Source organism: Scyliorhinus torazame, chromosome 1 (assembly GCF_047496885.1).
Source record: "Scyliorhinus torazame isolate Kashiwa2021f chromosome 1, sScyTor2.1, whole genome shotgun sequence".
In the NCBI taxonomy this organism is placed as follows: domain Eukaryota; kingdom Metazoa; phylum Chordata; class Chondrichthyes; order Carcharhiniformes; family Scyliorhinidae; genus Scyliorhinus; species Scyliorhinus torazame.
The window spans coordinates 275,213,300-275,239,127 of record NC_092707.1 but is presented as its reverse complement, the minus strand read 5'-3'; the positions used below and the strand labels follow the sequence as shown (position 1 = coordinate 275,239,127).

General features: G+C 50.4%; 1 protein-coding gene and 1 long non-coding RNA gene across 4 annotated transcripts in view; one reads left to right on the top strand and one right to left on the bottom strand.

Annotated features, from left to right (window-relative positions):
- Positions 1 to 25,828, bottom strand: part of snap25a (synaptosome associated protein 25a) — a 286,229-nt gene that overhangs the window by 89,641 nt on the left and 170,760 nt on the right. For all 3 annotated transcript variants that reach the window (XM_072506380.1, XM_072506372.1, XM_072506388.1), the window contains exons 2-3: positions 24,845 to 24,970; positions 21,842 to 21,883 (exon numbers count right to left, since the gene is read on the bottom strand). In XM_072506380.1, coding sequence (XP_072362481.1) covers positions 21,842 to 21,883; positions 24,845 to 24,916 — 114 coding nt within the window. In that variant the 5' untranslated portion in view covers positions 24,917 to 24,970. The remainder of the gene's footprint in view (positions 1 to 21,841; positions 21,884 to 24,844; positions 24,971 to 25,828) is intronic.
- Positions 263 to 25,828, top strand: LOC140421603 (uncharacterized). Its single transcript, XR_011946930.1, has 3 exons — positions 263 to 498; positions 16,943 to 16,974; positions 25,161 to 25,828. It is a non-coding gene; the product is annotated as an uncharacterized lncRNA (long non-coding RNA).

Sequence of the window (25,828 nt, the reverse complement as noted above, 5' to 3'; positions counted from 1 at the left end):
AGTGAGTACAGATACAGGGTTGATTCAATATCACTCCCACTACGTGGATTGCAGCAACTGGTTAGTCAGTCTGGGTAGCTATAGTAGGATTAGCAGTAGTGTCGAACCCGAGTAATAGAAGTGTAAATAGTTTAATAAACATGTTGAAGTTATCTCCACGTCTGGACCTTCCTTTGTCAAGTGCACCACAAGGAAGCCGCTTATGTTACACCTAGAACATAACAAATCATTCATTATGGCTGATATTTTTCTCATTCCTTCTCCTGCCTTCTCCCCATAACCCCTGATCCCCTTATTAATCAAGAACCTATCTATCTCTGTCTTAAAGACACTCAGTGATTTGGCCTCCACAGCCTTGTGCAACAAAAAGTTCCACAGATTCACCACCATCTGGCTGAAGAAATTCCACTGCGGGAGGCAACACCACACATGCAGCAGCCATCATCTGAACACCCAGGGGATGGGACACAGCTCCGGGGACATGTCCACGGCCAGAAGGTGGGTGAGCGCCATGGGGAGGGAACCAGCGCTCGGTCCAGGTGACATTATGAGCAGACGTCGGGAGTACAGGGTCTGGGGTCTAGTGAGGGCGCGCCGCTGTGGCCAGGAGTGCGTGGGCAGGGCATTCTGGGTGGGGGGTGGGAATCATTGGCGGAATGGAGGGTCCCGGGGTGTGAGCCACCGTTGTTTGTCAGCCTAACACCTTCTCCAAATGCCTTACAGATATTGAACGCTATGGCAGGGACTTTGGACCCAGAACTTGCCCCAGTGCTGCTGCTGCTAGGCCTGTGGCCAGATGCCGGAGACGGCGGCAGCAGCAGCGTCTGCAGATGCTCGAGGCAGTGGCCCATGTGCCAGACTCCGCTGCACACCCTGAGGACCCGGCCGCCATCAGGCCAGGGAGGGACCCAGAGGGGGAGTCCCGCCTCAGCCCAGGGTGCACAGGCAGCGCTGGTCATTTGAACAGATGACGGACAGCGTGTGCCGCAAGGGACTCCACCTCAACAAGGAGATGGTGCGGCATCTGTGCCACATCCTCACGGACCTGGCACCACATGGAGGAGGAGGACATCCGCTTCCGGTGGCTGCCAAGGTCACTGCAGATCTGAAGCTTTACGCCTTGGGGTCAGTCCAGGGCTTGAGCGGGGTCCTGTGTGGCATCTCATAGGCCACAGCTCACAGGTCCATCCGACAGGACACGGTTGCCTATTTGCCCAGGCGGAAAACTACATCATCTTTGACATGGACCAAGCCCAGCAAGATGCCCAGGCAGAAGGTTTCTTCGCCATCTCTGGGACGCCCCAGGTCCAGGGGGTAATAAATTGCCTTGCGCTGATCTGGGAGTGACCTACGTTAACAGAAAGGAGTTCCACTCCCCGAACATACAACACATGTGCGATCACCAGATGACGATAATGCACGTGTGTGCATACTTCTCGGGGAGCGTCCACGACAGCTGCATCCTGAGGCAGTCGGTCATCCCAGGCCTCTTGGAGGACCACCCCAGGATGAGCAGCTGGCTCTTTGGGGATAAGTGGTACCCGCTGAGGACATGGCTAATGATGCCAGTACGGAGGCCGGAGACTGAAGCGGAGACCCGGTACAACAAGGTCCATACAGCCCCCTGGGCTGTCATTGAGTGGAGCATTGGACTCCTCAATGCGCAGTTCTCTCCCCACCACCTATTATATCATAGCGGTGGTGGGATGACACCCTTAATTGGGCATTAATTGCACACCCGAGGGTCTCATGGGCGGGTGGCCCACTGGACAACTTTACCCATAAAATTATGGAGGGGCAGAGTTGGGTGAACCGGTGGCGAGTATGCCAATGATGGCACGGGCCCTAATTTGCGATATCACCCACCATCCTTGGTTGGCCTGTAATATTCAGCCAACGGTGTGGAGAACATTAACTCATCTGTGAATTTCCCCAAATTGACTGACAGAGTAATCCAGCTTAGAGGGAGCAACAGGCTCAAGGTAAGAGAGAGAGAGAGTGCTACCTTTTTGAGATTCTCTCTCTGTGACATTTTAAAAATAAAAAATAAAAAGTGGAATCAGCAGCCTGGTCACCATTATGAAAGGGTGTGTGGAGGGGAAAGGGGCGAGGGGGCGGGGGGAAAGCCCACTTTGTAAAGCCTTTCCCTGTGGCTTGAGCCAGGCAAACAGTTAGGGTCTCTAAGCCTGTCGAGGGTCTCTGAAAATATCTGCAGCATTGGTCCCCTGCGTTTACTGCCAGGAGGTTTCCTGCAGGTAGGCCATTCAGCCTCTTGAGCCTGCTTCCATTCAATAAAATCATTCTCTTTTCTACAGCTAGTGTTGTGCCCTTCCCCATGCCAACTCATCTGAGAGAAACGCAACTCGTAACCAAAAAGCACATTTAGAATCCCGACAGTGAAGAAGAAGGCCATTCAGCCCATCGGGTCTGCACCGACCCTTCAAATGAGCACTCTACCCATGTCCACTACCCTGTCCGTCCCACCCTACCCCTGTAACCCCACCTCACCTGCACATCTCTGGACACTAGGGAGCAATTTAGCATGGCCAATCCACCTTACCTACATATCTTTGGACTGTGAGAGGAAACGGGAGCATCCGGAGGAAACCCACGCAGACACAGGGAGAAAGTGCACACTGGTGGGAGAAACTCCACACATACATGACTCAAGGTCAGAATCGAACCCAGGTCCCTGGCGCTGTGAGGCAGCAGTGCTAACCACTATGCCACCGTGCCGCACCATGTATTAAAACTCTCAAACAGCACTATGGCTGTACCTACACCACATGAACTGCGACAGTCTCTGGGAGGTAGCCCACCATCACCTTTTCAAGGGCAATTAGGGATGGGCAGCAAATGTTGAGCTTGACCACAACCCATAAAATAATTTTACATCGATAAAAAAGAAGAATATTTTAATGAGGACATGGGGAGTCCACATCGAGTAAAATAAAATAAATAAAGTTTTTATTTCCAGCACAATATATACATTGCCCGGTAGCTCCCCACCTAGTTCCTTTCTGGTCGGCGCCTTACTGGCCGACCTTTTATATACAGAGCTCAATAGTGATCCCCCACCCCTAGCGGGGAGCTCCTTATCCGTAAGGGACACGGGGAAGATAATAATTCCAGTCTCCTGCGAGCTATTACATTCCTTCCCCCCCCTTACCAAAGTCCAAAGACCCCCCCCTCAACGCCCGATTGAGACGGAGAAGGAAGAGCAGGCGGAGGATGTCGGATTCTTTTTAGCCCCAGTAAGTCAAAATGGAGCTGATGCGCCGGATCGTTTGGCGTACACCGTTCTGGTGATCGTTGTCTGCGGCAGGAACGTCATGGCGGACGATCGGTAGGAGGCGGCTGATCGGCATCCGAGACCGTGGAGGTCTGCGTCTCCATTTCAGGGTCGGAAGATACGTCAGGCACGTCGACGTCGAGAGAGAGAGACTGGAGGCGTCACAGCAGGCTGGTTCAGCAATGGAGCAAGAGGATCCAGGACAGCTTTCCTTCAAGTAGCCTCACAACAGAGTAACCTCTGTGAGCAATCTGATCCAAATGCCGTTGCATCAGTTCCCCCTGGACCCAAACTCGGTAAGAGGCTGGTCCTGATGAATGACAACCCAGAGGGCTAACGAGCACCATCGTGAAGTTACCAACGAATACTGTGCCATCAGGTGCGGAAGTGTCAAAGAAGTCAACATCGAATTGGGCATTGCCCTTGCAAATCGTGGTTACTGCGCACCTTCGTGCCAATGTCCGGGATAATCAAACTCCCGTTGTGTACGAAGCCTACAACCCATTAACACCTCAGCGGGGAGCCACCCCACATACTGTGCGCGGCCTGGTCCTGTATGAGAATAGAAATCTTGCCAGCCTGGCGTCCATCAAGCCCGAGGTCTGTTTCTTGAAACCCTGTTTAACCGTTTGCACAGCCCTCTCTGCCAAGCCATTCAATGCCGGATGGTAGGGAGCAGTGCAGACATGGCAATTTCAATTGCTTTTCATAAAAGCGGCAGACTCTTCACTCATGAAAGAGGCGCCGTCATCAGTCACTAGCGCATCAGGGATTCCGTGGGTGGAAAAAGAAATGCACAATCGCTTGATGATCGCCCGGGAGGTGATCGTTGCCATCCTGTGAACCTTCAGCCACTTTCAGTTGGTGTCCACAAGGGGGATTTACAGAATCCGTCTGTAGGGGAAGATGGCTCAATGCATCAACATGCGCAATCTGGGTTCCTGGGCAGTGCTCGAATGAGTATTCATAAGCAGCCAATAATACATTTTTTTACAAATTTAGAGTACCCAATTAATTTTCTAATTAAGGGCAATTTAGCCTGGCCAATCCACCTCCCCTGCACATCTTTGGGTTGTGGGGGCGAACCCCACACAAACACGGGGCGAATGTGCAAACTCCACACGGACAGTGACCCAGAGCCGGGATCGAACCTGGGACCTCTGTGCCGTGAGGCAGCAGTGCTAGCCACTGCACCGCTGCTGCCGCGAAGCAGCCAATAATAAGGCCCAGCGCTGAGTCCTCACAGACGCAATTGGCAGGATCGTCTTGTTTTCACGGAAGAGAAACAGCAGCAGCTTGTGATCCATGATGAGAAAGAAATGGTGGCCATAGACGTACTGATGAAACCACTTTGCACCAAGTATAACCGCCAAGTCTTCTTTTTCTAGTTAGGCATATTTTCTCTCAACCGCAGCCAGCGTCTGGGAGGCAAAGACAATTGGATGTTCGCCGCCATTGCTCATGCCCCAAGCATCGCATGTGACGTACAATGGTTTTGAAGGGTGGAAATGTGGCAACACCCCCAAGAGGACAACCGCTGTTTCACCTTCTTAAATGCCCCCACTCCCAAAGCTGATGCTTATTGAAGAGCGAGTGAAGGGGGTCAGAATGGTTGTCAGATTTGGAATAAATCGGCCATAATAATTTACTAGTCCAAGAAAAGAGCGAAGTCCGGTGGCGTCTCACCGAGCTGGGGCCATCTTGATGACTCTCTTTTCTCGGCGACCGAATGTCGGCCTTCCCGGTCCACCCGATACCCCAAGTATACCACTTAATTTGCATGAATCAAGCACATCGTGTTTCGCAGGCAGACTCCATACTCTGAAAAACACCTTATTGAGGTTCTGCAAATGTTCTTGGTCCATGGTCCCTGTGAATGGCACATCACCTAAGTAAACTGTAACATGCGGAAATCCATGCAGAATGTTCTCCATGACGCGCTGGAAGGTTACGCATGCCAAGGATACTCTGAATGGGAGCTGGGAGCCAGGTGTACCCCTTGTGCATATTGATTGTGACGTACCTCCTTGATGATTTATCGAGTTCCAGTTGTAAATAAGCGTTGCAATTTCGTAAACGTACAGCTACCCGTCCAATGTTGCGCACAGAGCCTCAATGCGTGGTAAAGGGTAATGGTCCAACCTCAAAGTCATGTTCACCATCAATTTATAGTCTCCGCAGAGGTGGGCTGTCTTAACTGGCTTCACTGCAGGCACAACTGACGCCGCCCAATCGGCGAGGGGCACAGGCCTGATGATGCCCAAAGTTAGGTCTCGACATTTTCCACTAAAGCATAGGAAACCGGATGGGCACAAAATACCAGGGTTGGGCTTCCAGGTCCAGCTTGATCTTGGCCACGGTCCCTTTAATGGTACACAAGCCAGGCTGGAAAATCTCAGAACTTGCTCAGTATCGCACACAGACCACCAGATTCCACTTGAAAGATATGTTGCCAATCCAACTACAGATGGTGTAGCCATTCAAGTTCCAACAGTCTAGGGCCACTTCCTTGAACAACAATGAGGGGAAGGCGAACTGATTGGCCCCCATAAACTACCAGAGCAAGAGTGGACCCCACAATATTCAGTCACTCCCCTGTATAAGTGGCCAAAAGAGCCGCCGTGTCAGCCAAGGTCAAAGTATGCAAACCTCGTTTTATAAGATCAAAGGTGCTCTGCGCCACCACAGAAATGGCAGCTCCCATATCCAATCCAGACATCATTCGTCTCGGCAGCCGGCTCTTCGCCCAGAGGCCAGAGCCAGTCCAGGTCGTGAGGATACCACGTGAGGTGCCCCAAAATGTTCACCTCCATCCCTTGTATCTCTTGGACACCACGTTCCGCACTTTCCCAGGTCTAGGAGATCTGCAGTGCCTGCTAAAACGTCAGGGAGATTTCGTACAAATGTTTTTTCATATTTTTACTGCAGACCAAACAATTGCGGATAAAGCAGATAAAGCAGTTCCATACTCTCAAAACTCGGCTATCTTCCATAGCAGTGATACAAACTCGGTGACGGACTCAACGGGGGACCTCTCCGCCGCATAAAACCAATTATATTTGAACGATTACTGACAGGGTCGGGTTAAATTTTTGCCCCACGAGACTTCCGGTTGCGGCTATGCGGAGCTAAGCCTCACGATTCGGCAGCTCCCGCTATTACGGACTTTCGGGCTCATTGGAGGAGCCCCAACGGAATTTTTTCAAAGACAACCCATGGGGAAGGGAAGAGAGAGGTCCCCCTCCAACTTTTATGGACCGGACCAGAAGTGCAGCGGCCACAAAAGCGGCATTGGAGCAGCGGGAGAAGCGAGGGAAAAAAATCAAAATGGCGGCGACCGGGGACAAAGCGGAGTGCGGGCCGGAGCTGCAGGAGTTCATCAAGCGCTGCTTCGAGGAGCTGCACAAGGAGATGCTGGCGCCTATGCTGGCGGTAATTGAAGGACTAGGGATAACCCAGAAGGCCCACGAGGTAAAGATCCAGGAGGTACAGAAAAGAGTCAGTGAGAATGAGGACGAGGTCTTGGGCCTGGCGGTGAGAGTGGAGCCGAACGAGGCGCTACACAAGAGGTGGGTGGGAAGACTCAAAGACCTGGAGAACAGGTCGAGGAGAAAGAATCTACGGATCCTGGGTCTCCCAGAAGGAGTGGAGGGGGCCGATGCCGTGGCATACGCGGGCACGATGATCGGGGCGATGATGGGCACGGAGGCCCCTTCGAGATCGCTGGAGCTGGACGGGGCACACCGGGTGCTGGCGAGGAAGCCCCAGGCAAATGAGCCGCCAAGGGCGATGGTGGTGAGATTTCACCGGTTCACGGACAGAGAGAGGGTCCTGAAATGGTCCAAGAAGGAGCGGAGCAGTAAGTGGGACAATGCAGAGATCCGAATATACCTGGACTGGAGTACGGAGGTTGCAAAGCGGAGAGCGGGTTTCAACCGGGCCAAAGCGGCGTTGCACCGGAAAGGAGTGAAATTCGGAATGCTGCAGCCAGCACGACTGTGGGTCACATACAAGGACCAACACTATTACTCCGAAACGCCTGAAGAGGCGTGGACCTTCATACAAACCGAAACGTTGGACTCTAACTGAGGGTTTGTGAGGGTGGGGGGGATGTTTGAGGTTTGATGTGTGATGGTTGTTGTATATAGGGGGTCAATCACGCGCAGGAAATGTTACATGGGCTGGGGGAGAGAGACAAGGCCACGACAGGAGCTGCGCCAGAGGGGGCGGGGCAGGCTTTGGAAAGCACGGGGTTTTTTCCCGCGCGCGGGAAGAAAGGCGGGAAGGGGAACGAAGGAACGCATATTGATTGGGAGACTCCCATACAGGGAGGTCAAAGGGATGGCGGGGGAAGCCGGGGTCAGCAGGTGTCAGCTGACTTACGGGAGTGATATGGGGGGAGCAAAAAAGCTAGACAGGGGTCGAGTGTTCGCGCACTTAAAGGGACTGAAGGCAGACGTGGTTATGCTCCAAGAGACACACCTGAAGGTGGCGGACCAGGTCAGGTTAAGAAAGGGATGGGTAGGACAGGTATTCCACTTGGGACTGGACGCGAAGAATAGAGGGGTGGCAATATTGGTGGGAAAGCGTGTGTCATTTGAGGCCAAGACTATCGTAGTGGATAATGGAGGGAGATATGTGATGGTGAGCGGTAGGTTGCAAGGGACATGAGTAGTGTTGGTAAATGTATACGCCCCGAACTGGGATGATGCTGGATTCATGAAGCGCATGTTGGGGCACATTCTGGACCTGGAGGTAGGAGGCCTGATAATGGGAGGAGACTTCAATACAGTGTTGGATCCAGCACTGGACCGCTCCAGATCAAGGACGGGAAAGTGGCCGGCGGCGGCCAAGGTGCTTAGGGGGTTTATGGATCAGATGGGGGGAGTGGACCCATGGCGGTTTGCAAGGCCGCAAGCCAGGGAATTTTCTTTCTTCTCCCATGTGCACAAAGCCTACTCCCGGATAGATTTTTTTGTTCTGGGCAGGGCGCTCATCCCGAGGGTGGAGGGGACGGAGTATTCGGCTATAGCCGTTTCGGATCATGCCCCGCACTGGGTGGAACTGGGGCTAGGAGAGGAGAGGGACCAACGGCCACTGTGGCGGCTGGATGTGGGACTGCTGGCAGATGAGGTGGTGTGTGGGAAGGTGAGGGGGTGTATCGAAAGGTACTTGGAGGCCAACGACAACGGGGAGGTGCGGGTGGGGGTGGTATGGGAGGCGTTGAAGGCGGTGATCAGGGGAGAGCTAATCTCCATCAGGGCTCATAGGGAGAAGACAGAGGGCATGGAAAGGGAGAGGTTAGTGGGGGAGATTTTGAGAGTGGACAGGAGATATGCAGAGGCCCCAGAGGAGAGATTACTTGGGGAAAGACGACGGCTCCAGACGGAGTTTGACCTGTTGACCACAGGGAAGGCGGAGGCAGTGGAGGAAGGTGCAGGGGGCGACCTACGAGTATGGGGAAAAGGCTAGTCGGATGCTGGCACACCACCTCTGTAAGAGGACGGCAGCGAGGGAAATAGGGGGAGTCAAAGATGAAAGGGGAGCCACGGTTCGGAGTGCGACGAAAATAAACGAGGTATTCAAGGCCTGCTATGAAGAGCTGTTCAGATCCCAGCCCCCAGCGGGGGAAGAAGGGATGAGACGATTCCTAGACCAACTGAGATTCCCGAGGGTGGAGGAGCAAGAGGTGGCTGGTTTGGGGGCACCAATTGGGTTGGAGGAGCTGAGCAAGGGTTTGGGGAGCATGCAGGCTGGGAAGGCCCCGGGACCGGACGGGTTCCCGGTGGAGTTCTACAGGAAGTACGTAAACCTGTTGGCCCCGCTACTACTGAGGACCTTTAATGAGGCAAGAGAGGAGGGGACCCTGCCCCCAACAATGTCGGAAGCGACAATTTCTTTGCTCCTAAAGCGGGACAAGGACCCACTGCAATGTGGATCGTACAGGCCGATCTCGTTCCTCAATGTGGATGCTAAGTTGTTGGCAATTTCGTAAACGTACAGCTACCCGTCCAATGTTGCGCACAGAGCCTCAATGCGTGGTAAAGGGTAATGGTCCAACCTCAAAGTCATGTTCACCATCAATTTATAGTCTCCGCAGAGGTGGGCTGTCTTAACTGGCTTCACTGCAGGCACAACTGACGCCGCCCAATCGGCGAGGGGCACAGGCCTGATGATGCCCAAAGTTAGGTCTCGACATTTTCCACTAAAGCATAGGAAACCGGATGGGCACAAAATACCAGGGTTGGGCTTCCAGGTCCAGCTTGATCTTGGCCACGGTCCCTTTAATGGTACACAAGCCAGGCTGGAAAATCTCAGAACTTGCTCAGTATCGCACACAGACCACCAGATTCCACTTGAAAGATATGTTGCCAATCCAACTACAGATGGTGTAGCCATTCAAGTTCCAACAGTCTAGGGCCACTTCCTTGAACAACAATGAGGGGAAGGCGAACTGATTGGCCCCCATAAACTACCAGAGCAAGAGTGGACCCCACAATATTCAGTCACTCCCCTGTATAAGTGGCCAAAAGAGCCGCCGTGTCAGCCAAGGTCAAAGTATGCAAACCTCGTTTTATAAGATCAAAGGTGCTCTGCGCCACCACAGAAATGGCAGCTCCCATATCCAATCCAGACATCATTCGTCTCGGCAGCCGGCTCTTCGCCCAGAGGCCAGAGCCAGTCCAGGTCGTGAGGATACCACGTGAGGTGCCCCAAAATGTTCACCTCCATCCCTTGTATCTCTTGGACACCACGTTCCGCACTTTCCCAGGTCTAGGAGATCTGCAGTGCCTGCTAAAACGTCAGGGAGATTTCGTACAAATGTTTTTTCATATTTTTACTGCAGACCAAACAATTGCGGATAAAGCAGATAAAGCAGTTCCATACTCTCAAAACTCGGCTATCTTCCATAGCAGTGATACAAACTCGGTGACGGACTCAACGGGGGACCTCTCCGCCGCATAAAACCAATTATATTTGAACGATTACTGACAGGGTCGGGTTAAATTTTTGCCCCACGAGACTTCCGGTTGCGGCTATGCGGAGCTAAGCCTCACGATTCGGCAGCTCCCGCTATTACGGACTTTCGGGCTCATTGGAGGAGCCCCAACGGAATTTTTTCAAAGACAACCCATGGGGAAGGGAAGAGAGAGGTCCCCCTCCAACTTTTATGGACCGGACCAGAAGTGCAGCGGCCACAAAAGCGGCATTGGAGCAGCGGGAGAAGCGAGGGAAAAAAATCAAAATGGCGGCGACCGGGGACAAAGCGGAGTGCGGGCCGGAGCTGCAGGAGTTCATCAAGCGCTGCTTCGAGGAGCTGCACAAGGAGATGCTGGCGCCTATGCTGGCGGTAATTGAAGGACTAGGGATAACCCAGAAGGCCCACGAGGTAAAGATCCAGGAGGTACAGAAAAGAGTCAGTGAGAATGAGGACGAGGTCTTGGGCCTGGCGGTGAGAGTGGAGCCGAACGAGGCGCTACACAAGAGGTGGGTGGGAAGACTCAAAGACCTGGAGAACAGGTCGAGGAGAAAGAATCTACGGATCCTGGGTCTCCCAGAAGGAGTGGAGGGGGCCGATGCCGTGGCATACGCGGGCACGATGATCGGGGCGATGATGGGCACGGAGGCCCCTTCGAGATCGCTGGAGCTGGACGGGGCACACCGGGTGCTGGCGAGGAAGCCCCAGGCAAATGAGCCGCCAAGGGCGATGGTGGTGAGATTTCACCGGTTCACGGACAGAGAGAGGGTCCTGAAATGGTCCAAGAAGGAGCGGAGCAGTAAGTGGGACAATGCAGAGATCCGAATATACCTGGACTGGAGTACGGAGGTTGCAAAGCGGAGAGCGGGTTTCAACCGGGCCAAAGCGGCGTTGCACCGGAAAGGAGTGAAATTCGGAATGCTGCAGCCAGCACGACTGTGGGTCACATACAAGGACCAACACTATTACTCCGAAACGCCTGAAGAGGCGTGGACCTTCATACAAACCGAAACGTTGGACTCTAACTGAGGGTTTGTGAGGGTGGGGGGGATGTTTGAGGTTTGATGTGTGATGGTTGTTGTATATAGGGGGTCAATCACGCGCAGGAAATGTTACATGGGCTGGGGGAGAGAGACAAGGCCACGACAGGAGCTGCGCCAGAGGGGGCGGGGCAGGCTTTGGAAAGCACGGGGTTTTTTCCCGCGCGCGGGAAGAAAGGCGGGAAGGGGAACGAAGGAACGCATATTGATTGGGAGACTCCCATACAGGGAGGTCAAAGGGATGGCGGGGGAAGCCGGGGTCAGCAGGTGTCAGCTGACTTACGGGAGTGATATGGGGGGAGCAAAAAAGCTAGACAGGGGTCGAGTGTTCGCGCACTTAAAGGGACTGAAGGCAGACGTGGTTATGCTCCAAGAGACACACCTGAAGGTGGCGGACCAGGTCAGGTTAAGAAAGGGATGGGTAGGACAGGTATTCCACTTGGGACTGGACGCGAAGAATAGAGGGGTGGCAATATTGGTGGGAAAGCGTGTGTCATTTGAGGCCAAGACTATCGTAGTGGATAATGGAGGGAGATATGTGATGGTGAGCGGTAGGTTGCAAGGGACATGAGTAGTGTTGGTAAATGTATACGCCCCGAACTGGGATGATGCTGGATTCATGAAGCGCATGTTGGGGCACATTCTGGACCTGGAGGTAGGAGGCCTGATAATGGGAGGAGACTTCAATACAGTGTTGGATCCAGCACTGGACCGCTCCAGATCAAGGACGGGAAAGTGGCCGGCGGCGGCCAAGGTGCTTAGGGGGTTTATGGATCAGATGGGGGGAGTGGACCCATGGCGGTTTGCAAGGCCGCAAGCCAGGGAATTTTCTTTCTTCTCCCATGTGCACAAAGCCTACTCCCGGATAGATTTTTTTGTTCTGGGCAGGGCGCTCATCCCGAGGGTGGAGGGGACGGAGTATTCGGCTATAGCCGTTTCGGATCATGCCCCGCACTGGGTGGAACTGGGGCTAGGAGAGGAGAGGGACCAACGGCCGCTGTGGCGGCTGGATGTGGGACTGCTGGCAGATGAGGTGGTGTGTGGGAAGGTGAGGGGGTGTATCGAAAGGTACTTGGAGGCCAACGACAACGGGGAGGTGCGGGTGGGGGTGGTATGGGAGGCGTTGAAGGCGGTGATCAGGGGAGAGCTAATCTCCATCAGGGCTCATAGGGAGAAGACAGAGGGCATGGAAAGGGAGAGGTTAGTGGGGGAGATTTTGAGAGTGGACAGGAGATATGCAGAGGCCCCAGAGGAGAGATTACTTGGGGAAAGACGACGGCTCCAGACGGAGTTTGACCTGTTGACCACAGGGAAGGCGGAGGCAGTGGAGGAAGGTGCAGGGGGCGACCTACGAGTATGGGGAAAAGGCTAGTCGGATGCTGGCACACCACCTCTGTAAGAGGACGGCAGCGAGGGAAATAGGGGGAGTCAAAGATGAAAGGGGAGCCACGGTTCGGAGTGCGACGAAAATAAACGAGGTATTCAAGGCCTGCTATGAAGAGCTGTTCAGATCCCAGCCCCCAGCGGGGGAAGAAGGGATGAGACGATTCCTAGACCAACTGAGATTCCCGAGGGTGGAGGAGCAAGAGGTGGCTGGTTTGGGGGCACCAATTGGGTTGGAGGAGCTGAGCAAGGGTTTGGGGAGCATGCAGGCTGGGAAGGCCCCGGGACCGGACGGGTTCCCGGTGGAGTTCTACAGGAAGTACGTAAACCTGTTGGCCCCGCTACTACTGAGGACCTTTAATGAGGCAAGAGAGGAGGGGACCCTGCCCCCAACAATGTCGGAAGCGACAATTTCTTTGCTCCTAAAGCGGGACAAGGACCCACTGCAATGTGGATCGTACAGGCCGATCTCGTTCCTCAATGTGGATGCTAAGTTGTTGGCAAAAGTGCTGGCCACGAGGATCGAGGACTGTGACCCGGGGGTGATCCACGAGGACCAGACGGGGTTCGTAAATGGCAGGCAATTAAACACTAATGTGCAGCGGCTCTTAAACGTGATAATGATGCCATCGGAGGAGGGAGAGGCGGAGATAGTGGCAGCGATGGACGCGGAGAAGGCCTTTGACCGAGTAGAGTGGGAGTACCTCTGGGAGGCGCTGCGTAGGTTTGGGTTCGGGGGAGGGTTTATCAGTTGGGTTAAGCTCCTTTACAGAGCCCCGGTGGCGAGTGTAGTGACGAACCGGTGGAGGTCGGAGTACTTTCGGTTGTACCGAGGAACGAGGCAGGGATGCCCCCTGTCCCCCCTGTTGTTTGCATTGGCGATCGAACCCTTGGCCATGTCATTGAGGGAGGCTAATAAATGGAGGGGGGTGGTCCGAGGGGGAGAAGAGCATCAGGTGTCGCTATATGTGGATGACCTGTTGTTGTACGTGGCGGATCCAATGGAGGGGATGGTGGAGGTCATGCAGACTCTAAGGGAGTTTGGGGAGTTTTCGGGCTGTAAGCTCAATGTAGGGAAGAGTGAGCTCTTTGTATTACAGGCAGGGGACCAAGAAAGAGGGATAGGGGACCTACCGCTGAGGAGGGTGGAGGGGAGCTTTCGGTAGCTGGAGATCCAGATACCCAGGGATTGGGGGGCCCTACATAAACTGAATCTGATGAGGTTGGTGGAGCAAATGGAGGAGGACTTCAAAAGATGGGACATGTTACCGCTCTCGCTGGCGGGTAGAGTGCAGTCGGTCAAAATGGTGGTCCTTCCGAGGTTTCTGTTTGTGTTTCAGTGCCTTCCCATCGTGATCACCAAGGCCTTTTTCAAGAGAGTAGGTAGGAGTATTATGGGGTTTGTGTGGGCGAATAAGACCCCGAGAGTAATGAGAGGGTTCCTGGAATGAAGTAGGGACCAAGGAGGGTTGGCGCTGCCAAACCTAGGGAGCTACTACTGGGCAGCAAATGTGGCGATGATCCGCAAGTGGGTGATGGAGGGAGAGGGGGCGGCATGGAAGAGGATGGAGATGGCGTCCTGTAAAGGGACGAGCCTGGGGGCGTTGGTGACGGCACCGCTGCCGCTCTCGCCGACAAGGTACACCACGAGTCCGGTGATGGCGGCAACGCTAAGGATCTGGGGTCAGTGGAGACGGCACCGGGGTGCAATGGGAGCCTCGGTGTGGTCCCCGATCAGGGGTAACCACCGGTTTGTTCCGGGGAGGATGGACGGGGGGTTCCAGAGCTGGCATCGGGCGGGGATTAGAAGAATGGGGGACCTGTTCATTGACGGGACGTTTGCGAGCCTAGGGGCACTGGAGGAGAAGTTTGAGATACCCCCGGGAAATGCTTTTAGATATATGCAGGTTTGTGAGGTGACAGGTGAAGGAATTCCCGTTGCTCCCGGTACAAGAAATTCAAGATAAGGTGATCTCGGGTGTATGTGTCGGGGAGGACAAGGTGTCGGCAAAATACCAGGAGATGAAAGAACAGGGGGAAGCGCTGGTAGAGGAGCTGAAGGGTAAATGGGAGGAGGAGCTGTGGGAGGAGATTGAGGAAGGTCTGTGGGCTGATGCCCTAGGTAGGGTTAATTCCTCCTCCTCGTGAGCCAGGCTCAGCCTGATACAATTTAAGGTGGTCCACAGAGTGCACTTGACGGGGGCGAGGTTGAGTAGGTTCTTTGGGGTAGAGGACAGATGTGGAAGGTGCTCAGGGAGCCCGGTGAATCATGTCCATATGTTTTGGTCATGCCCGGCACTGGAGGGGTTCTGGAGAGGAGTGGCGGGAGCAATATCTCAGGTGGTGAAAGTCCGGGTCAAGCCAAGCTGGGGGCTAGCAATATTTAGAGTAGTGGACGAGCCGGGAGTGCAGGAGGCGAAAGAGGCCAGCATTCTGGCCTTTGCGTCCCTAGTAGCCCGGCGAAGGATCTTGCTAATGTGGAAGGAGGCGAAGCCCTCTAGCGTGGAGGCCTGGATAAACAACATGGCTGGGTTCATAAAGTTGGAGAAGATTAAGTTTGCCTTGAGAGGATCTGCGCAGAGATTCTACAGGCGGTGGCAACTGTTCCTAGACTATCTCGCGGAGCGTTAGAGGAAGGTCGGTCAGCAGCAGCAGCAACCCAGGGGGGGCGTCCTGGGAAGGGGGGGGGGAGGGGGGGAGGGAATGGGGGATTGCTTGGGGGGGGGTGGATGAGCAAGAGATAACATGAAGGGTTGGGGAAACTGGCACGTGCGGGAGAGAGCCAGTGGACAAAGCTATGTAAATATACCATTTTGCCATGTATATACCTTGCTCAGTGCGATTCCTTGTTATTTTGTTACGGGGGCAGCGGCTCTTAAACGTGGGGGGTTATTGTTTGTAAGGGAGAAAAATTGTGTTAAAAAACATTAATAAATATATTTTTTTAAAAAAAAATTTTGCCCCACAAATGCCATGAATTGGTCAAATGATTGCGCATCTGGTGCCACTGGGCACATGCGTGAACATGCCCTGAACATGCGCGCTCTGCAGTCGTCAACAGTATGACCATCTGGCACTTGTCGACCATAATGTTGTTAGCCCGGAAAAAGCAATGCATCCTCTCTGTCTACTGGTTCCAGTCTTCAATACCGGTGTCAAATGCAGGCATGGCAAATCAAGAAAACCTGGATCCAGAAAATCAGGGAGGTGGCTCAGCCTAATAGGTCACAGCGTCAACAGCAAGCCAGTTTACTCCTCATCGCCAGTTTAATAAGGACACTGAGTCCACACCGAGGAAAATACAGAAGCAAAAGTTTTATTTAGAACATGATTATATACATGGCTGGGTAGATCCTTACCCGGTTCCTGTTCTGGTGCCTTACTGGCTGACCTTTTTTACAGAGGATACTAGAGAGCCCCTAGTGGGGGAACTCGTACTCCTCAAGGACCACGGGTAATATAATCATTCCCACCCTGTAGGCTCCATGACGGACCTCCTGAAAATGAAGATGGTTCTCCGGGAGCACTCCAAGGCTGGAACATGGACCCCCTCCAGGACACTGGAAGGTCTGCCAGTAGATGCTGCCCCTAACCACTGCTGTGGTGTTCTGGGCTCCAAGGCTGCTATCGGTACCTATCCTGAACTCCGGAGACAGCACTAGGTGTTGTTCAAATGAGTCCCGGCATCTGCACGCCATGTTGTTCCAGACGTGATTTCCAATGGCATGTTTCCCACTGGCACTGAGGAGATTCGAGCATGGGCGGTCAGACCTTCATTTGCATTCCCTTAGCGGGATTCAAATCGGTTTCACGCCATCCTCCAGCTGATTTCCCAATCCGTCATGGCGGCCACCAGCAGATGATCCTGCTGTAAATTCACACTGCCATGAAAACAATTTCTGTGAGGCCTGCCAAATTTCTCCCTGCTCCTGCCTGCCATTGAACCCACAGTTGGCGCTTGGGAGAATTCTGCCCCGTGTTTTAAATTTGGCTGCTCTCTGTAAAATAAATGAATTTGTGCATGTGCATAGGCTTTTAGCAAGTATTGCTCTTAAAGGGACATTTACCAAATTTTTCACAGCAGCATTTTTTTGGTTGCAATCATTGACTTTGAAGTTTTGTGAGCTCTCTAGGTGCCTGCTTTGTTTTAATTACATTTATTTTTCTGGATTGTTAAGATGTATAGTTGGTCGAATTAATTGAAATATGGCCATTTTTCACAATCACTCTTTATTTCTGTTTTACCAGGAGAAAGAGGAAGATCCACATCCATTCTGCAGGTAAACCTGGAATAAAAACTCCACCTCACCAGTGAGGCAATGATGGAAATGTACCATCTGCCGAAAACTATCTGCCTTTCCTGCAGGAGTGGCAATGCCAGTTTGACTCAATGCAAGCTGGCACTGGGTAAAGGAACCCGCGCCAATCTGCACTGTACCAAGGCATCAAGTAGATCACTGACATGCTGTTCTTACGGGAAATATCTTTCACCTTCCCCATGGAAAAACCAGCAACCGAACATGCTGAGGCTACTTTGCAGAATCCCCCAAAGCCCACGTATTAAATTAACGTAAGAAATTGGGGAGACAGTGATGTAGTGGTTATGTCATTGGACTAATAAGCCAGAGGCCCAGCCTAATGCTCTGGGGACACAGGTTCAAATCCCACCACATCAGCTGATGTAATTTATATTCAAATAATAGAACTGGAATTATAAAGCTAGTCTCAGTAGTGGTGGCCATAACAGCCATGATTGATTTGTTGTTAAAAACCCATCTGGTTCACTAATGTCCTTTTTGGGAAAGAAAATCTGCCGTCCTTACCCAGCCTGGTCTATGTCTGACTCCAGACCCCACAGCAATGTGGTTGAACCTTAACTGTCTCTGAAGTGGTTGAGCAAGCCATTCAGTTCATGAAAGAACACTGAAAATAAACATTTTCCACCAGTCGACAAATCATGGCTGATTTGACTGACTACTATCCATTTTATGGCCTTCCTACTCATTACCCTTGACAATCAAACTATTGTCTAACTCGGTCTTTAATGTAATCAAAGCCTCAGCTGCCTGGTGGGGGGTGGAGGGGCGTAAAGAATTCCTCCTCATTCCCAACTTAAATGAGGGACTCTTTTACTCTGAAACTGTGCCCTTCTAGACTTCCCCACGAGTGGAAGCATCCTCTCAGCATCTATCCTGTCAAACCCAATCAGGCACAGTGGCTAGCACTGCTGCTCACAGCATCATAGACCCAAGTTCAATTCTGGCCTCGGGTGACTGTGTGGAGTTTGCACATTCTCCCCCTGACTGTGTGGGTTTCCTCCGGGTGCTCTGGTTTCCTTCCACAGTCCAAAGATGTGCGGGTTAGGCGGGGTTACGGGAATACGGTGGGGGAATGAGTCTGGATGGGGGGGGGGGGGGCTCCTTGAGAGGGTCTGTGCAGACCCGATGGGCTGAATGTTATCCTCTGTACTGTAGGAAATCTATGATTCTAAGATTATCACTCATTCATTTAAACTCCAATGGGTATAATCCGAAGCTGCTCAACCTTTCCTCCTAAGACAAGCTCTTCATCCCAGGAATCTATTGATGGCCACCTGGGCCTCCAAACAATGCTATGCCCTTCACGGGCGGCCCTATTCCACATGTGCAGTGATTAGTAGCATAGGATAATGGAGGTGAACATTCACCTCTTGGGCAGCTTTACCTGCACTTTCATTCCAAACTTTTCCATTCTTCAATTGTAACGATGCTGTCACTTGCTATGGGCAATAGGTTCTCTGGCACTTGAGTTGGCAGATGTTTGTATAATGCAAGGCAGATATACTGGCACAGTCCTTTAAGAATGTTATCACAATGTCAGGCCACAGTTGGCAGGTCTATTTTCAGAGTTTCCTCAGAGCTAGTGATGAACTTAACTGAAGTGATTCAGTATCACTGCTGACTTGTGCCTGCTGGCCTTCCATCACAAGTAAAATTAGGAGACAGCAATGATCATTAAACCCTGTAAGGTCAGCTCACATTGCACATCACTGCTAATGGTAAACATGTAAGATGCTTCCCTAACAACTAGCTTGCTGCATTCTAAGAATATGTACTCTTTGCATAAAGCAGGGGAATTAATTGTCCAAAACTATATATACTCTGGGATTATTCAGCTAGGAACAGCTGGCTTATTATTATCCTGATGAATTTAATTACTTGAGACTGCCTGCAACTCTAAAAATGTGCAATCTTATCTTAACTACCGAAAACAAACTACTGTGCTCAATTCAAGGTTTACTTTTAAAATGATAAACATGAACGTTTTTCTTTAAAGATACCTATGCATCATCATAGACAGATTATAGTTTCAATGGGGTTGAGTTCATTTTCATTCATGATTCGATGTTTTCATATTAATGTCACCCAGAGTGATTCTAGCAAGCTCAGTTGCATGGTAGCCATCAATACTCCCACAATATGTGCTGAGTTTTGGAACTGACCCAATTTTTATGTCAATTCTACTTGGCTGTCTCCTTCAATAAGGAGCAACAGCAGCTCTGTGGAGTGTCTATACTTGCAAGTCTGCATCCTTTTTTTTGAGGCCATTCGGCAATGGAGCATTTGGTCCCTCATAAAAAGTTGGCCAAAATTGCTTCAAATGCTGGTCTTCCTGTCAGTACAACAGTCCCAGTGATGGAAACACGGCAGCGGTTTTACCGGTGGTGGCTGTGAAGAGGCTATTGCTAGGACCCTCTGGCCCATTATCGATGGCAGCCAGCCTCTCCAAGCTGCTTGTTCAAACAGTGCTCAGCTACTAAAAGTTGCAAGGAGAAACAGTTGGTGTATCCATATTGAGGTGCCCTCAAAGGGCTGGCATAAAAAAAAGTTAACGTGGCAGGCAAGCTCTGATGATCTGATGGCATGAACCATCTATTGATGTTGTCAGGACTGTGGGTCATGGACCCCCTGGAAAGGATGAAAGGGTGCCTCCCAAAGCCCCACCTCCCCAGGGAAGCTAGTGATCTCACCATGCAGGGGGGGGTGGGGGGGTGGGGGGTGAGAATCCTGATGCCAGTCAAATGCATGTGTGCTGCTATAGAGGCCATCAATAGGCCAATAGCTGGTCACCCTCCTCCAGTCATGGACAGTCAATCCACTGTAATTCCCATTGATTCCCTGGCAGCAGGAGCACGTGTAGCTGCCCGCCTGCCTCCCAGTCCATTCCCAAAAGGCTGGTAAGGTCCTGGCCTATTCATCCAAGCTTTATTCAGGACACCTTTCTGGTGTAACGTTATTTGCCATGTTTGCTCAACTATCCTCTTGATCGCATGTTGCAAAGTTCAAGGAAGGAGAAGAAAGCAGAGAGAATATGGCATCCCCGATATTTGAAAAGCAATGCTGACTTTCAACCATAGGTAACAGAAGTGTGCTTCATCGCTAGACAGTTCTATGCCAAGCAGGAAATTCCTTCCCATTTACTCACTCTGAATTCCTGGAAGGAATACACCCATGCCAGGCAAGGAGCTGTCCATGGTCCTGAACAGTTCCACATCTCTCAGATGAAGGGAACTCCACGAAAGCAGGAGAAATTGTGGGTGAAAAGAAAGGGGAATTTTGATTTTCTTTATAAATTGTGCTAGTTTTAAATCTGAAATCGATTGATGTTTTTGTTAGAAAAGAGTAAAGGAGGATATGGGGCAAAGGTAGGTGGGTGGAGTTAAGATACAGATCAGCCATGATCTCACTTGTAAATTATGTTAATTATTGTTAAGATACACAGGACAAGGGCATTGTGTAATTACCCGCTTGGAACACTTATAAAAAGGGACAGTGCCCGACAAGAGACTGTGACCCCTCTTTGATTTGTTTACTTTATTGATCATTTGTTCATTTAAAAAGAGCATAAAGAGAGTGTTGGGACACTGGGTTAGTGGGAAGGGAGATGGAATGCAAATAAACTTATTGTCAAGAAAAATATTAGTGTCTAGTTTCATACTTCCAACTTACTGAGGGTCAAATTAATGCCACAGGGATCAGTACAGTGAATTGTATGAAGGGGCTGGCTGTATTGTAAGCAATTTTTCTGATTATTAAAAAAATAGGTAGGGAAGCAAGTTATGAGGAGAATACAATGAGTCCGCAAAGTGATATAAATAGGTTAAGTGACAAAAGAAAATTATAAAGACAGACTGCTGGGTCACTGTGTTAGTAGTTAGGAGGTAAGCATATGTAATGCTGCATCCTGTAAATTAATCAACCACCGCAAAAGGATTGCATCTAGTTTCATATTTCACCATCTGGATTGAGATCCACTAAGTAGCAAAAACATCGAGGCGGGCTGAACCTTCTCTTTCTCTGCTCCGAATATCTGCTGTGAACGAGTAGTGTTAATTAAAATAGGATGAAAAAGGGCAGCACGGTGGTGCAGTGGGCTAGCCCTGCAGCCTCACGGCGCCGAGGTCCCAGGTTCGATCCCGGCTCTGGGTCACTGTCCGTGTGGAGTTTGCACATTCTCTCCGTGTTTGCATGGGTTTCGCCCCCACAGCCCAAAGATGTGCAGGGTTGGTGGATTGGCCACGCTAAATTGCCCCTTAATTGGAAAAAATGAATTGGTAATCTCAATTTTTTAAAAAATAGGATGAAAAGAAATGGTAGAATTTACAAAATTAGTCTCAGTCCTTTAACATTGAGTTTGATTAGAGCCTAACAAGTGATGCTTGCTGCCCAGAGTCTCTTGACCAAAAGTATTACTAGACTAGAACTAGGGGACACAGTTTAAAAAGGGGGTCTCCCATTTATGACTGAGATGAGGGAAATTATTTTCTCAGAGGGTCGTGAATCTTTGGAGCCTTCTTCCCCAGAGGGCAGTGCAGGCAGGGTCAATGTAAATTTTTAAGGCAGAGGTAGATGAAGCGTCGGCGGAATGTGGAACTGAGGCCACAATCCAGTCAGCTTACTAATGGCAGAGCAGGCTCGAGGGGCCAAGTAGACTACTCCTGCTCCCAATTTGTGGGGACTCTCTCAAAATGATTTGTAAGGGCTTCGAATGGAAAATCAAAGAGAATGGGAATTCTTTTTATTATCAATCTATAACCAAGTAAAACACATTTAAATACTTTACATAAAATAAAAGAATATAGTTCACATCTCAACATAAAGTTCTTACCTCTTCAACCAGCTGGAGCATCCGACGGGTACTTTCCAATGACTGTAAACAGAAAGGAAGATAGAAAATATATGAAAGTAAAACAAAAGCAAAAACTAATCAGCTTAACCATTTTTGTGAAGTACATAAAGAATCATAGACTAGAATGACAATAATACAGAATAAAAATGGTCATTTGGCCCATGGTGTCTCTGCTAACCTATTAAAAGAGCTTTGCAATTAGTCCCACTCCTCTGTCCCTTTTCCCATAGCCTTGCAAATTTCTCCCTCCAGTATTTATCCCAGTTCCATCTGAAAGTTATTGTTGAATTCCACTACATTTCCAAGCTTTTGAGGCTGCAGTAGCGTACAATTTGTTTTACTAGACTAGTAATCATAGTATAGAATTACTATGGTTGGTGCAGAAAGGAATCATAGAATCACTACAGTGCAAGAGGAGGCCATTTGGCCCATTGAGTCTGCACTGACCCTCTGAAAGGATACCCTACCTAGGGTCAGGCCTCCATCCTATCCCCTTAACACCGTAACCCCACCTAACCTTTTGGACACTAAGGCTCAATTGATCATGGTCAATTCACCTAACCTGCACATCTTTGGACTGTAGAAGGAAAATGGAGCACCATGAGGAAACCCAAGCAGACACATCGAAAAAGTGCAAACTCCACACAGGCAGTCACCTGAGGCCAGAATTGAACTCAGGTCCCTGGAGCTGTAAGGCAGCAGTGCTAACCACTGTGCCACCATGCCGCCAGCAATTCGAGTAGTCTGGAATCATGGGTTCAAACCTCATCAGAGCAGTTGGGGAATTTAAATTGAGTTAATGGACTAATTTTGGAATGTAAAAAAAAATCTGGTGTCAGTAATGGTCACCAAGGAAATATTAGGTCTCCATTTTTTTTTTTAAAAGCCCTTCTGATTCACTAATGTACCTTAGGGAAATAAATTCTGCTGTCCTTACCTAGTCTGGTCCTTACTTGACTCCAGACCCACAGCAATGTGGTTGACTCTTAAGTGCGCTTGGAATGGGCCCAGCAAGCCACTCAGTTGCATCAAAACCATTGTTAAACGCCTTGATGGGGAGTGTGAGCTTTGATTCATTGACATTTTAATGAGGTTATTGTTTCTAAGACGTGTTTTTTTTAAAGTCTGTATGTTTATTTGGACAAGAATGAGAGGTATGAAATTAGGTCAATCTTCTATTATTGAAATGATGAATGCCACTGCTTGATTGACACTTGTTTGTAGGACCAGCAGTTTATTTTCCGAAGGAGATTTTTGAATGGGTGTTTTTTTTCTTGAGCATCTCAAATAAATGCCGCTGTTATTATATGGTTCATTGGGGCCGCACGGTGATGCAGGGGTTAGCACTGCTGCCTCACAGTGCCGAGGTCCCAGGTTCGATCCTGGCCCCAGGTCACTGTTGTGTGGAGTTTGCACATTCTCCCTGTGTCTGTGTGGGTTTCTCCCCACAACCCAAAGATGTGCAGGGTAGGTGGATTGGCCATGCTAAATTGCCCCTGAATTGGAAATAAAATTTGTATACTCTAAATTTATATTAAAAAAATTATATGGTTCATTGGTTCTGCAAATGGTACATATTGGATGGGTGGGCATAAAGGATGCAGGGGAGCATGGGAATGTAGTGGAATTCAACAATAACTTTCAGATGGAACTGGGATAAATACTGGAGGGAGAAATTTGCAAGGCTATGGGAAAAGAGTGGGTGGGAGCATGAAGAGGGCGTAGGGAAATGAGGGAGTATAGAGGTTGGGTGGGGGGATGGAGAGGGCTTAGGGAAATGAGGGAGTATAGAGGGTGGGTGGGAGCATGTTGAGGGCATAGGGATATGAGGGGTTATAAAGGGTGGGTGAGAGCGTGGAAAGGTTGGATGGATATGAGGGGGTATTGAGGGTGAGTGGGAGCGTGGAAAGGGTGGAGGTATATGAGGGGATATCGCGGGTGGGTGGGAGCGTGGAAAGGGTGGAGGGATAAGAGGGGGTATCGAGGGTGAGTGGGAGCGTGGAAAGGGTGGAGGGATATGAGGGGGTATCGAGGGTGAGTGGGAGCGTGGAAAGGGTGGAGGGATATATGGGGGTATCGCAGGTGGGTGAGAGCGTGGAAAGGTTGGAGGGATATGAGGGGGTATCGAGGGTGGGTGAGAGCGTGGAAAGGTTGGAGGGATATGAGGGGGTATCGAGGGTGAGTGGGAGCGTGGAAAGGGTGGAGGGATATGAGGGGGTATCGAGGGTGAGTGGGAGCGTGGAAAGGGTGGAGGGATATGAGGGGGTATCGCGGGTGGGTGGGAGCGTGGAAAGGTTGGAGGGATATGAGGGGGTATCAAGGGTGAGTGGGAAGGTGGAAAGGGTGGAGGGATATGAGGGGGTATCGAGGGTGAGTGGGAGCGTGGAAAGGGTGGAGGGATATGAGGGGGTATCGCGGGTGGGTGGGAGCGTGGAAAGGGTGGAGGGATATGAGGGGGTATCACGGGTGGGTGGGAGCGTGGAAAGGTTGGAGGGATATGAGGGGGTATCGAGGGTGAGTGGGAGCGTGGAAAGGGTGGAGGGATATGAGGGGGTATCGAGGGTGAGTGGGTGTGTGGAAAGGGTGGAGGGATATGAGGGGGTATCGCGGGTGGGTGGGAGCGTGGAAAGGTTGGAGGGATATGAGGGGGTATCAAGGATGGGTGGGAGCGTGGAAAGGGTGGAGGTATTGAGGGGATATCGAGGGTGGGTGGGTGCATGAGGCAGTGTGAGGATTAGAGGATTAGATTGAATGTTTAATTCAACTTGGCTGGAGTCCCAGAGAATGGAGGCAGGCCTTCTAACCGCATGTATGCTAATTGTACTGAGCTCCAACTCCCTAATTCCTTCTGCCACTGCTTATTTTCTGGCATCATTGTATCACTGAAGCAGCACCACTGCAGTGAACCAATAGGAAATCGGGAGAGGGAGGGGTGGGATTACAAGGTGATGGGCTTCAGTGCTCTTGTACAATCTGACTCACCTCATCGGCCACCTGGTCAGCACGCTGCTGCATATTCTCCAGCTCATTGCGCATATCTGCATCATCGGCCATTATGGATTAGTGCCAATGGAATCTGTGACCCCAGAAAATAACAGCCAAATAAGTCTGGAAGAAAAAGAAAGATGGGCGAATTAAAGTGATGTGTTTCAACACAAAGATAAAACGTTTTTCTTTCCTGTGTTTTTCTCTAGAGAAAAATATGATTATTTATTGTTAAAGTTAAATCCTGTTTTACTGATATTACAGTGTGGCAATTCTGATTAAAGGTCATTAACTCTGATTTCTCCCTCCACAGACGCTGCCAGCCCTGCTGAGTATTTCCAGCACTTTCTGATTGTATTACAGATTTCCAGCATCTACAATATTTTGCTTTTGATCAACAACCTGCCAAAGGACTCACATTATAGTGCATTCTCGCATTGGCTGGCTTACCACATCAGATGTTCAAATTGTCCTGGAAGTAACTGCTCCGTTAAGTACAGGCTTAATCTTGCAACAGAAAATATTAATCGACTGGGGAGGGGGAGTATTTGCCACCTCCTTAATCTGAATGATACCAGAAAACCGAGCGACCCTATTCAATGATGGGACCTCGCTGAACTGAGCAACAGCCAAACGCAAAGGTTTGGTTTGAGACCCAGGTGTCAAAATAAAACCTTGTGCTGCAAAAGTTTTTCAAATAATGATAATGTGTTTCTGAGTCATAGATTTATATCATGCAAAACAAAAAAGAAAATGATGCATAACAGCGGTTACGGGCAGCATAGATCATCAGTTTTGAAAAGAGCTGTTTACCTATTCAGTCTTTGTGAATGTTATAACCCATGTCATGCCACATGTATAATCATCAGCTTTATTTCCTTTCTCTGATATGCTACACCTCCTCTATTTAATCAGAATGCTTCAGAAAGTCGGCTGGTAACAGTAGCAACACAAACCGAAAATGTATATAAAATAAAATGA